At 40.7% G+C, this 14136-nt stretch overlaps 1 protein-coding gene across 8 annotated transcripts in view; it reads left to right on the top strand.

Annotated features, from left to right (window-relative positions):
• Positions 1-14136, top strand: part of BBX (BBX high mobility group box domain containing) — a 149193-nt gene that overhangs the window by 67478 nt on the left and 67579 nt on the right. For all 8 annotated transcript variants that reach the window (XM_054627799.2, XM_077174393.1, XM_077174394.1 and 5 more), the window contains 2 exons: positions 6826-6996; positions 8520-8762. In XM_054627799.2, the coding sequence (XP_054483774.2) occupies positions 6835-6996; positions 8520-8762 (405 nt within the window). In that variant the 5' untranslated portion in view covers positions 6826-6834. The remainder of the gene's footprint in view (positions 1-6825; positions 6997-8519; positions 8763-14136) is intronic.

Here is a 14136-nt window from a genome sequence, read left to right as displayed (position 1 = left end):
CCCTGCTCCCTGGTTTGTGGTTCCTTTGCATTAGCACTGCACAGAGCATGCAAGGAGAGAACCCCCTACCTGCTCTCCAGGAGCTCCAGGCAAAGGAAGTTATTAGGCTAATAATCCAGGTGCCTTGTTCCAGCAGATGCACAGAGTTGTAGGCAGACCTGCTGGTGATCCTTTGGCATGCAGGGTGGTTAGCACCTGGTGTTCAGAAAGGTGGATGTTACCATAACAAATGCTTGTCTTCTGCACTTCGTGACCCAGACATTTCAGCTAGCAGTGTGTCACTGGAGCCTTGCTTGGTGAAGTAAGCATAGCTGTAGCCTGTGACTTACTGGGTTTCTGGTTCTTGTGTTCCTGCCTCTGCAGTTGCTGAAGTCTGAAATGAGTCCTACAATACCAAATGTCCTACTGTAACTTAAATTGAAGACAACAAAAAGTCCTGTTATGGTTAAGACCTGAGTCTTCAGACAGCTGCTTTTACCTAAGTGACTCTAGGCTCCTGTTAATATGCTTCTGTTTGAGTAAAGATGTTAGTGATTTGCAGCCCCAGACTTTTTTCTGCAAGGCAAGCTCTTCCATCGATTCTTTCCCTTCATTTGCACCAGTGAGCCACTTCACAGAGGCAAAAGGTGCTACAATGAGTGCAGTTGTTTAACATAGAGTGTTTTTCATACTAGACAAAGCTTGCTTGATTTCTTTGCATTAAAAAATGCCAAAGAAAATATTTCTTTTTTCGCATGTCTGAAGGAAAAGAGAAAGAGTAGAGTTGAAGTTTAAACTCTATTGACTTGGGTAATATGTTGCTTTTCTTCCTCTTTGGCAGGTATGAAATGGATACTTAAAAAACCCCCCAAAATTTAAAAAAATGCTGTTGACATTTTTCTGTGATCTTGGGGTTTAATTTTTTGTATTAGAGAACAAAGAAAGCAAGCAACTGAAATCTGAGATTGAGAATAAGGAACAGTTTCAAATAATTTCTGAAGATGGAAGAGTATGTCATTAAAAATTAACTAACACTTGTAGCTGTGTTGCTAAGTGTTTCATGTGGTGACAGTCTCTCCCAAACCTCCACTGGCAAACAGGACCCCATTGAGTCTCAGCATGTCCCCCATTAAACCATCACATCTCTGAAAATTAGAAAGCTCATTAATGGCTTTCTGCTGTGAAGCAATAAAGAGTATATTCACTGAATGGTCAGCAATTAGTGCCAACTAGTTTTTGTCTTACATTATAGAAATATTCTGGTTGATTTATTCCAGAGCTAAAAGAAACTTATTTAAAAAAAAAAAACAAAACAGCACACTTTCTATTTGTGTAGGTTTATTTTCCAGCCACAATCTCCTTTTGCTTTCATGTGAAAATTCAAATACCTCTTCAGCCCACTAGACTGCTGAGAACATGAACTCATTTCCCAGTCTCCTGCTTCTTTATTGAAACAGTTCAAGTCACTGACTCAGTAGTCCCCAAAACAACAAGCTATTAGTGTCATAGTCCACTCCTCTCTTTTCTTATTAACATTTGTTTTTATCGTGTAGTAGAGAACTTAGATAGTGTAAAACAGAGCAGAAAGTGTGGAAAATCCACTTGAAACTCTGCCTTTGCTCCTTTGTACCAGTAATCTTCATTGAGTCAACCAAGAGCCCAGCTGGCCTCCAGGAAATGTGGGGGTTTTTTTAAGGTAACAGGAAATCTGAAATTTGTTTCCACTGTCCTCATGGAAGTGAAAGTTGCTGAAGCTCAGATGTTGTTCTATGGAGAATCTTTCAACAGGGAACATACCATAGTCACAATCCATGGAGTTCTGCTTTTGCAGGTCTTGCATTTCTTTCTAACCTGTATTACAACATGTGCCTTAGAGCACTTGGCTGCTTTTGAAGACCTTTATAAGGATTTTGGTGTTTATGAATGTAGTTTATCAAGTGTAGCTTATTTAGCACATGCAGCATTCTCAGTGGCTGATCAACACTGGGATGAGATAATCCCAAAATTCATATTGCTGAATTAGTACTTGGTCACCTGTGTATATAAGCTTTTATAAATAACAGAGGAAGATAGCAGAAAAAAAATAAAACTTATGTAATCAAATGCTTGTTATTAATGAACGTTTTAAAAAATTAAGACTTGTAAACAGTTATGTTTTTGAAATAGAAACAGAGGCAGTAAAAGCTAAATGTTTTCTTCTCTGCTTTCCCTCCATCCACCTCTTTTCTTAAAGAATATTTTTTTTCCTCTGAAGCTGTATTAGCTATACATATTTATAAGACATCCAAGAAGAGTGTGATTCTTTGATTAATGTTTCTAGGACCAGAAGGACAGCCAGCACACACATACACACACACACAAAAGAAAATTCTTAACTTTTTTGTACTGATGTAATATTTCTGTAATGTTTGATCTGTATATGCACTAAAAGTAAATGTAGAATGTCACCCTGAAGGTATCTTGCTGTCGATGGATCATGAATGTCAGCCTTGACAGGTATCCTCTGGTGACATTATAAAGCATATGTGGCTTATTTTAAGGAAAGCTGTCCATACCTTTGTCTTGTCTTGTTGAAATATTCCTACTTTCTCCCTAGTGGCTGTCACTTCATTTTTGTCATCCTTAAGCTGAGAAGTAACTTGTAAAATCTTGTTGCCTGGTTTTAATAATTTTTACCCTTGCAAACTTATAAAAGCCATTACATCTGCCTTAAAAGATACATTATATTTTTACTGATATCTGTAGAAGAAATTACTCTTTTTTTTTTTGTGTTCTTGTTCATAAATTCCAATTATTGCAAACTTTTCACATCAGGTGTTGGGTATCTTCTCTACTTTTAAGCCCAAATCTCTCAAAGATTTGGCTTATTCTGTGACTGCACATGGCTTATTGTGTGACTTTCTATGGACCTTCTCAATTGCCAAGCTTAAATGTGTGCTTTAGTTCTTGTAGGGTCCAAGTCTAGCTCTTTTTTTTAAAGCATGCTGGTAGAGATGCTTTCCAGCACTTGAGGATCCCTGAAAGAGAAACAGGTGGTATTTTTGCTTGCTTCTGTTTGCCAGCTTCCAGTCTATCATATAAAACAAGCAGCTAACATGCTATTGACGATGTGTCAAGGGGAAAAAAAAATCAGATAAATAAATAGAATCTTAAGAGTCAGGTAACTGGATTCCATTGATGTTTTGCCATTCACGAAGTAAATAATTCCAGTAAAACTTTCACTGTCGTTTAATCATAATCATACACGCATTCTGCTACATCTTGCCAAAAGGAAAATGGCCATGTTAGCTGTAATTTGCATTTGCCTGGATTCTTTTATGGATTTCTCTCTAATTATGTGAGTATGTTAATATATCAACAGTTAGGAGACAAATGCCCATGAAGTGCAGGCATAGTAAAGTAAAAGGTGAAGCAATCCAGAGAAAACAAGTTTATACACTATGTTGGCATCCATTTTTAACAGGAAAAGTCACATGTGATGTAATAAAGAATTAGAACATTTTTCATTATGCCCATCCTATATTTGACAGAGGGGCATCAGCAAAAAGTGCACCAAAAAAAGTCTCTGAGAAGTCTCTGAAATCTCTCTCTCCCTGGAATGTAGGTCAGAACTTACGGGGACCTGAATAAATAGATATGGGGAAAGAGGATTTGAAAATGCAAAAGTATGTAAAAATAGAATATGACCCACCTTAAAGGGAAGGAAATTATTCTATGTGTTTGTTATTAATTACTTCCTACTTAGAGGAAAGAAGAGCAGGCATAGAGGGTAGAGTATATAACTTGACATACTTAAGAAGTGAGGGACTTCCAGGCCATGATGTAAACATAAAGTTTGAAGTCTATCTGTTGTCTCAGTCCTTCCATCAGTGGTGTCAAAATCAGGAGAGGTTTTGTTGTTGACCATTGCAGAGATTCTTTCCTAAGCAGAAAGAGTGACTATTTTTCTGTGGTAAATAGTGCTTGCATGACAGCTAGGATTTAAATGACTCTTGTCTTGTAAAATGATTCACAATTTATTAAAACAACCTAATGAACATCCCTTGAATTCCTGAAGCTGAGTGTACATTTTAATTTTAGCACTAATGAGCTTTGATCAATTAATTTTAGTGATGAGAGTTTAATACCTGGCCTTCATGCAAGGAAAACAAAAATTATTTGTGAGCTTAGCTGTGGTGAAGAGGTGTAAGGTAGGAATTTGCAAGGTGACTGTTGCCTGGCTCTGTGCTGCCTCGCCAAACTCAGCACGGAGCATAGGCAGGGTCTCAGGGGTGATGGAGAGCACATGTAAAATACACCTAAGTCCTGTGAAGTCTTCCCCTACTCATCCTTTTAAGGGCAGCAGGCAGAGAGGTGCCAGCTCTAAAGGTGGTACTGTTGTTGAAATAGCCCTGAGACTTCAGATGAGCTTTGTAAAGAAGGATCATGGAGCACTTCTCAAATGTTAATTTAGTTTCACACTAACAAGATAGGAGGCTACTAGTAGTACTCATCATACTTAGGACTGATTGTAGACAGAAGCCATATGATTACCTCATGTACATGAGTATGTGAGTGGTGAGGGCTGGAGTAGCTCTCCCTGTACTACTGTAGTGTATTTATCCTGCTCAGAAATAGGCCACATGCTTTATTGACTGCAGTAATAGGCAGATCTGTATCACTTAACAATCTCTGAACGAATCTCTGCTGCCCACAGGAGCTGAAGTTCCTGCTTGAACATTAACTCATGATTTGTGTGTGAAAATACCCCAAACAAAAGCAAATGGTGGTTCAGCACTTTAGGAAGAGAGACAGATGGAGAGCACAGTGCAGTGTGGTACATTGCAGAGGTCACAGTGGGATAAAAACAATTTCAAACATACATTTCCTGATACTGGATTGTGGCTTCATTTTCCACACTTTAATGGGGTTTTTTAAGACAAAATGGTTCATGTATTTGGATCTGTTTTTTGCAAGTCATGGATGAAAATTTAGGTAAAATGGTGCATGGTTATGTGCTGTATAAAACTCCCTGTAACCTACAGAAGCTGGTTACAGAAGATGAACAGAGGAGTGCATGAGACGAAATCAAAGTTTAAATGTTTTTCTAGGCAGATGTGGATACCAAAGTATGTCACTTAATGGGACAAAGTTACTACAAAGTTACAGCATTTCCCTAATGAGTAGGGGGGCAGATACTGCTGACAAGTGGGGAAGACCTAACAAACTTCAATATACGTCCAGGAAAATGCTATTTTAAAATGTAGGTTAAAATTTGTGAACCTCCTCCCTTCAGGCTTCAGTTGTTCCTCCAGTAAGCACATCTGCTTACTTCAGACACAGTAAGTAGTGTCTGAAGGTCCTTTAGCTTTCTGCACTCCTGAAGTCTGCAGGGGAAGCAGCCGCTTATGGACGTTTCTGGTGCTAGCAAGGACACACTGCCAAAATGCCGGTGAAGTTAACCAACAAGAAACACCTGGAAGAGATCATCCAAAACCAGAACTAGTGCTCACTAAATGTAGGAATGTGGCTGGAGCAGTGCAAGATGGTTCTTGGGGGGCATTTGCCCCAGAGGTGGCACAGTGGCTCGGGCAGCTGGTCTAAGTGCCAGTGTGGCAGCTTTCTTGTGTGGCCCTGCAGGCTGAAACATTAGTGTTTCACCAGGCATCTTACAGAAAGCAGCATCCTAAAATGCACTGTGGCCTTGCAATTAGAAGGTTTGATTCTTTCTGTGCCCTTTTCCTGAGGGTGAGCAACACAGCCTCTTCTGGCTTTGCCTATGGGACCAGGGCTTATGCTGGTGCTTTATCCTGCTGGTGAGAAACTCATGTAAGACTACATCAAATTTATTGGCTTTATTGGATAAGATGTATCTGGCTAACCACTCTTAAGTATGTTTTGATGTTTGTGTTATTTTCTTGGAAAGCTAGCCATGCTCCTGTCAGGATTGCCACTGATACTGCACTATGCTAACAGAAGGCTACAAGGGACCAGGCTCTGTGCTAGCAGCACTTGCTGTGTGCTTCAATACTTTGATGTAATGTGCTGGTTTTATTTGTTTATATATATTAATTTGTCCTTTAGTTGGGTAGCACATCTCTTAAGTCAACCCTTAAACTGATACTTTGCATGCGTTAAGCATGAATTTTTATTAAGATGTAGTTCTGAGGTATTTTTTAGATATGGACACACCCACAACTAAATATGATTTGTCTTCTGCATGCACTTGGCTCAGCACATGGTTTTTGTTTCCTGTGCAGTACTTTGAAAATGTCAGCATAACTATCTCTGGTTGTTTGCTTCAAATCTGTTTATTAAAATTCACTTATCTTAGGGACTCAGATTTCCCTGTTGCACCTTTTAATGGCACTGGACAAATCCTTAGCTCATAGTATCGTGGGGCTCTGTATCAATACTGGTGTATATAAGTGCATTAACATATGAGTGGTTGGTGATATGTTCCACTGTGAGAAAGAGGGATGTCCTGACGTTGACATTTGTAGTGGCAAAATATGAAAAGCTGCAATGGATATATGTGTGAGAGAGCTGTGGAGTCACTCACTTGGCTAGTGAAGGACTTCTCTGCCATCCTTCAGACAGGGGCACATTTGAGAGCTGGCTTAGCTGACATCCTTACTTCATGCTCTTAAATTGTGTATTGGTAGTTACTTTAGGCATTACGTGGAAGTGTTAAGAATGCATAAAGTACATCCATGCTTATATCAATAATTGGAATAAATCTCTATCTAATATCTTGCCAGAAAATTCTGAGAGTCTTGCATGGGTGCCTCATATATTTGCCACTGGTTTGATGGTCATTTATGCCTGAGGGTTTGTTGTGAATTTATCCATATTTTTGCATGACAGGTCACAGTAATGAAAGGCAGTAGTAGGAATAAGGATCACTCAACAGAAGGTGAAGGAACTGGGAAGCGACCAAAAAGGAAGTGTCTTCAGTGGCATCCCCTGCTGGCCAAGAAACTCCTTGACTTCTCTGAAGAGGAAGAAGAGGAAGAAGAAGAGGAAGATATTGATAAGGTAGATTTAATTGGATGCTTTCACCCAAGATGGTTAATGGTGGATCAGATTCTCCCTAGCTGTGTTCTATATTTTGTGTTGTCTTGTTCTCTTCTGTGAAGAAACAGCCAATAAAAAGTGATGCAATGCGGTGCCCATAAGGTTGTAAAGGCAAGAAAGTGAGTTGTTAATCATGCCTTTAAAATAGTGGACAAATTTTTGTAGATTGGAATAGTATTATCGGCTTTGTTTTAATAATGTGTTGCACATCCTAATCTTGATTGCTCAAAGTGGGTTTTTGATGTTCTTTTTTTTTTTTTTTTTAATTGCTTATTTTAGACATGACTTTGGCTTGTGCCTGGTATCTGCTTCTAGTGGCTCTAAAGAGCATACCAAACTAAAAGTTTTCATTCTTCTTTGTTTAAGATTAAAACTGCAAAGATTAAAAAGGGAAAAAGAAGGAGAAAGCTGTCTACAATTTTTACTATCTTTGCATGTGAAATTCAATTTATCTTCCAGAGTACTGAGTGCACAGTGGAAGTAATCTGTCTCTGGTTTGACACTTGGTATTTTGGTATTGTTCAATGACACTGACCTTACCCTTTTTTAATGCCATTTGGCACCTCACACTTTTCCAGTTAGAGTCATTCTCTGTAACAAGAAGTGGGAACTGTTTATGCAGACGTGATGATTCCATCATGTCAGGATGGCATTCATATCTGTATCTCCTTGGTGCCTTCCTAAGGCAGGAATGGAAAGGTCAGTGTTGAGGAGACTGCCTTGAGCCATACACTGAGAGGGTGACCTTGACAAGGGTAAACAAGAGCCTGATTCTCTGATGGTGCTTTCTGTTGATCTTACAGGTCCTTTCACACATGGTATAAAACAGCAGCGTCGCCGTTAGGTAGGAGGTGTTTTTTTGTCTCATGCAGTAAGTTCTATGGCTCCTCCCTTGTAGGAATACTAAGCTGGCCTGTAAGTGGAGAAAGCACATTTTGGCAGCGCTCTCTTGAGATGTGCCTTCTGCCTCTGCTGGACAGCTTTGTGGTGGCTGCACTGCTGTGCTGCTCTCAGGTTGAGCAGTAAGCAGCAGGAGATGGGGAAAAACAATGGACAAACTAACAAACTGTTAACTTGTTTCTCCTTGTGTGCTCTGTAGTTGTGAACATGAATAATCAAGGTCCAAGGTAGCTCTGGTTGCCTCATCCCACTTAGATGATTTCTAGGTTGTCAGAAGGAGAGTAGGAAGGATCTTGTCCCTCCAACCCCTTTAGCACTGTTAGTAGAGAATGGTCCTCAGCTTAGAAATTTTTCCACTTGGAAGTTGGCGTTAAGTCTTGCAGAGAGCATGAATGAACCTGGGACCATCAGGTGAGGAGGTTTGATGTGGAACTCTGCACTGTCTGGATGCAACGGATGGCCTTTGGAGACAGCTGTGTGCATCCGTGTGCCTCTCCCTCACTCCCATACAGCGCACACAGTCTCAGTCTTTGTGCAAAACGCAGATAACTGAGCTTACACCCCTTCCCTTTCGGTTCTGCCAGGTGCCGCTCCTTGGCCCTGATGGTTTAGAGCAGGATGCTGATGAGACTGAAGATGACGAGTCCTCAGAGCAACGAGCTCGCCGACCAATGAATGCGTTTCTCTTGTTCTGCAAACGCCACCGCTCTCTTGTGCGGAAAGAACATCCTCGCCTCGATAATCGTGGCGCAACCAAGATCTTGGCAGATTGGTGGTCTGTTCTAGATCCAAAAGAAAAACAGAAATACACTGACATGGCCAAGGAGGTATGTTCTGTCTGAATGGTCGATGTAAAGGGAGTTCATTACGTATTGTCTTCTTTTTCTCTGTGTATTGAATGTTTTCTGTGGGATCTTTCTCTTCTCTCTGTTCCTCAGCTTCACCATAGGATTATGGTGCCCAGAGCAGCTCCTTTTCTTGCTTTAATTCACTTGATCCTTTGGACCAGAAGGGAAAGCAATTGTTCTGTTTACACAAACTAACCTGGTTCCAGTAGTCATTGTTACAATTATATGGACTTTGTGATTGTATGGCCTGATAATTTCTGCAGTACAAGCATTAACACAAGGATAGTGACCATTGTAAACACTAACATACAGTTCCGTGTCAGCTGACTAGTGATACTTACCTGTGCATTCTCAGTCGGTGATGACAGCTACTGGTGGACCAAACCAATGGCACAGTCAAGAAATGTAGTCCCTTTTTACCTTTGATGCTAATGAATTAAAAAATTACTAGTGTTTCTTGAAGTACATTCCCCATTAACCAGTTTCTGATTAAGCAAGATTTAGTGAGCCCAATACCAAGTCAGAGAGCAGTGCCTAATCAGAGTACGTTAACCAGGAGCAAGGAAAGGAGATTTATCCCTGTATTTCACAAACTATATTTATGTGAACTTAAAATTCAAATGAGCCTTTTTAAGAAATAGCTTTCTTGATAAGCTGTTGCCAAGAAGGCTGTGGTTATTGATAGTAGAGTGAGAAAAACACAGCCAATTAATTAGGCTGATAACCTGGCCCCAAAACAGATCCCTGTGACTACCTGTATGATACAGATTGTGGGTAACCTTTGAATTCAATCTTAATAAAAATAAAGGAACAGCAGTGAGAAGGAAAAAAATCTCTCTCCTTTTTTTGAGTATTTTTTTGCTAACACACTGTGGGAAGTATAGATGGCTGTGAAATGATTGATATGACCCATGCCTGCCCTGGGATCTGAAGTGTCTGCTACTGTTAACAGGCTGTTAGGTCTGATTGTTCAGTAACTCATGTAAACATGGAAAGGTCCACAAGAAAAACAAAGTGTTTAGCATGGCAGGTCCTTTTTAAGCGGGGTCTGTAGGACCTCTGTAGTTTCTCATCTGGGACACAATATAGAAACACTTGACTCTCAGCTTTGTCCAACTATTCCAGTTTCATTCTGCATTCCCTGCTCACGAATTAGCGATATTTCTCTAAATGTCTGGAGAAAGGGCAATTAGAAGATTCAGTACAAATGCAGAGAAAGGAAAGATGAGAATAAAGAAATAATTTTTGGAAGAAACAAACCCAATGCGACTGTTTTTCTTAGCCTTTTATCTTGCTGAAGGAAACTTGTTCATTAAGAAGGAAAATAATTGCAGAACTTCTGTATGAAGTGACAGATCTGAAACCATTAATCATATTGTTATAGAAATCATTGTTCTTGTAGTGATTTTTTTTTGGCATGAAGAACAAATTGAATATTCAACATCAAAGCAGAACAATAAATCTAAGTAGTTTACATCATTATAAGTAGTACTAAGACTATGAACTAGAAGAGAGATAGCATATAATTTTTATTCTTTAAACAGTGTATGTTACAGCAATAATGAGCAGCTATAATGTGCTGTTGAATCCATTTGGGCCTTCTTCAAAACAAGCCTATTCTGTGTGCCAGGATTGGTACTTTTATTGTAACACTTGCTTTTCACAGAACCACAGAATGGTTGGGGTTGGAAGGGGGGCTTCTGGAGATCATCTTGTCCAACCCACTGCTCAAGCAGGTTCACATAGAGCAGGTTGAACAAGTTCACCTATAGGTAGGCTTACTGCTGAGACTGTCAAAAAGAGGTTAATGTCAACTGTAGTGAGAACCACCTGTTGGTACTTTGCTTTTTCCTAAAGAGAATTTATTTAGAAATCAAGGTGAGTGTCTTTGAAAGAAAATAAAAATACCATTGTACCAATGGTCTTCTGTTTGAGTACCTGTATAAGCTCACTGAGATTTAAGATACAGTGAGTAATCTTCTGTTGCTTAAATGTAGCTTTTCAGTGTCCTTTGACTTTCACTGCACAGCCTGTAGCCACTGTCCTGGCTGGACACACATCTTCCAGGAAACCCTCTGTCATGTCTGCTAACCCTACAATGTTTCTTGTATACCCTGAGCATCCAAACCACTCCTGCAGAGATACATGTGGGCCTTACAGATGTGGTCCTTCCTGCAGTGGCTACAGTCCCTGCTCTTCTACAGTCTCTAGAATGTTTTTTTACTACTTGTTGCTATAGCTCCCAAAATCATTTAGGTTAGATCACGTGCCATGCAAGAAGCTTTCAGCTTCTTGCTTGCTTAAGACTAGCAGTGATATTACCTCAGCAGTATGCATGTAAAGGCACTTGTATATTTACTTATATATGTGTAGCTGTATGCAAGATGCATCATTTTGGGAGATAGTGAGGCACCCAAACTTTTTGCTGGCTGGAGTTATGAGAAGTTTCCTAGTAGGTAAGGTACCTTGGGTTACCTTCATTATCAGGAAAAACTGGCCCCGCATTCCCTCTATTTTCCATCTTGTGGTTTCTGGTCTCTTTTAGCAACAACTGCCCTGGAGACCTGGTGGTGCACCTGCAGAGCTTGATGTCTGCTTTTGCTGGTGTTACTTTATTAGTAGGCTTTCTATTTCTACCCTGCAGGCTTCCTAGATAAGCTTAAATTTGAAAGTTTCACTGTCTAGGATATAAGCCCAGTAGTTGATACATACTCAAAAGGGGAACCAGAAGTGTTGCTGTATGTTTTAGCATTTTCCTTCACTGAGAGAAATTAATCTGGCCACTCATAAATATGCACCAGCATTTTTATTCACTTCGGTAATAAGGGTGGTGTTCTTCTGTTAACTCTTACAGGACTTCCTGGGAGTGTTCAGCTGCCTTAGGAAGTATCTGATGAGATTGTTACTGTTCAAGCCCTATTCCCTTGCTAGAAGACACTTCGTTTTTAAATATGTCTTTGCAGCAGCAAGATCCAGGTAGTCAGGGTTGTTTCCCGTAGGGAGCAGCCTGATAAATGTGATTAGACATTGGAGTGGACTGACCCAGAGGGTGGTGGAGTCACCAACCCTGAAAGTGTTTAAGGAAAGGCTGGACATGGCTCTGAGTGCTGTGGTGTAGCTGGCACAGCGTGTTGGTCTGTAGGCTGAACTCAGTGATCTCAGAGGTCTTTTCCAACCTTGCTGATTGTGTGATCCTGCTGCCATTCAGTGGCTGAGCTGAACACTTCTCCCTGCTGGTCCTTGGCCAGTGGTGTCTCAGGTCCAGTCAGCCACACTGGGAGCTTGCTGGCCTTGTGGTGCCACTGCTTTGGCAGCTCCTCAGGGTAGGAGGGGACAATTGTCCTGGCTTGCTGGCTGGAGTTCGGCAAGGCCAGTGGCTGATGTATGGACTATAACATGTGTAATGCAAACCCTGCATCCTTCAGGAGTGAAAAATGAACTGCTGTATTTTCTAGGGAATTTTTTTTAATGTTAGGTCTCTGGGATTCATGTGACATTAATAGCATGCATTTAAAATTAAACACGTGCTAACAGCTAGCCTGAGGTGTAGTTGAAATCCACTTGTGAGCTCCTGTTCCTACCACAAATAGAGGAAGCAAATCTTTTTTTATTTGGTGATGAAAGCATCTTGGGGAGTTTTATACTCAGTTCTGAAGGGGCACCAGTCCTGCTGCATAACATAACATTCTCCAGGCTTTCACAAAACAGAAATAAGGCATCAGACCAATCCCACAAACACTTCTTGTTCTATTTCTTACCTGAAACTTCAGAACATGACTGCTGGGCAGTCCCTGCCATTTGTTGTGGAAAGCAAGGTGGTATCTTTCATTCCAGGTTAGGTACTTATGTTTGGGTTGGGTTTTTTTGTAGTTTTCTTTGGTTGGTTTGGTTTGCTTGGGTTTTGGGGCTTTTTTAATCAATTTTAGACATCTGCTTAGACTGCTGTGTTAAGTTGCACAGTGGGTGAAAGGGAGGAAAGCAGTAGATTACACTATTGCCTTTGACTTTTTCTTGTTACTTTGTAGCTCATTTAATTTATCTTCTCATGACCTGGTAAGCAAAATCTGTTTGTTTTGGGCCTTGGTCTAGTAGTCACAAAAGTCAATACCAAGAGGGTTTTTAAGATTTAGATCAGGCCCCTGTATGCATTTATGTAAAGTACTTCTTGGCCATTGTTTAACTTTTTAAATATTCTCTTTTTTTTTATTTTATGTGTTGAAACTGAACAGTTCCAATGAGTTGTCCTCCCTCGGTTTGCTCCTTTGCCTTCAGAAACTGCAGTTAATGTTCACTTCTTGGCTTTGCAGAGAAAAAAAAAGACATTAATAGACCAGCTCACTTGAATTACTCTTGTTGAAAACTGATTAAAAGCTTATTGCAGCTTCATCTCACAAATGGCATGCGTCCTAGTTCTCATTTGATGGGCAGCCTGTCGGCTTGTCAAATTACTCAATAGAATAATTCAATTACTCAAAGCAGCATTGCTGATATGAAGAGCTTATGTAGCTCATTGCTAGCGACTCTATGCTTTTCACTCTGCAGGCTGGTAACATGATTTGTGAGTGGGCTGTGGCTTTAACAATGGAAGGCAAAGCTGCTTTGTCGTGTATTTCCTTTCCTCCTCTTCCCTTACCCTCCCCTTCCTATCCCTTCCCTCCACCAGGCTATTTTTGTGGTGTACTGAGCTCCCAAAGCAAACCGAGGGAAAGGGAAAAGGAGTGAGGCGAGCAGTGTCGCAGTCCTTACTTTGCAGATTTAATACATACACCCTATTCAGAAAATACAGCATGTATGTGGGTCACTGATCCCTGCAGATTTTTATTATTTATAGCCATTCCTATAATACAGGACTTCCCACAGCAGGGTTCACACAGTGCCGTGTTTCTTGTAAACTGAAACGTTTTTATCTCTGCTACAGTCTGGAGGTAGCAAGTGCCAGCTCAAAGGTGAAGATAGAAATGAAAGAAAGCAGTAAACATGCAATGGTGACCCTGCCACAAGGCAGACTGTTCAGCTGGGAAAACACTGTAGTGGCTCTAGCAGAGGACAAGGCTTTCAGTGCTATTTCTGTATCTGATGCCCAAGGGATTGTTTTTCCTCTCTATGTTTCTGTGCATGCATGTGCATGAAACATAGGTGCTTCTCTATGCCATGACCAGGACTGATGGCAGCTGTGTGGGTGGGAACGTGTAATCACAGAACAAACTTCCTGCATCTGCCCTGCCGTGTGCTTCCAAGCACAAAGTCGCTCTTTTGGTCTTGTGCTGCCCCTGGGAGCTACCCAGCCATGAAGGGGTGTTGGGTTCCTTCTCCCTGTGCTGAGCACTGGTACTGGCTGGGTAGGCTCCCACAG

Source organism: Agelaius phoeniceus, chromosome 2 (genome assembly GCF_051311805.1).
Source record: "Agelaius phoeniceus isolate bAgePho1 chromosome 2, bAgePho1.hap1, whole genome shotgun sequence".
NCBI lineage: Eukaryota > Metazoa > Chordata > Aves > Passeriformes > Icteridae > Agelaius > Agelaius phoeniceus.
This window is presented reverse-complemented; position numbering and strand designations above follow the sequence as displayed.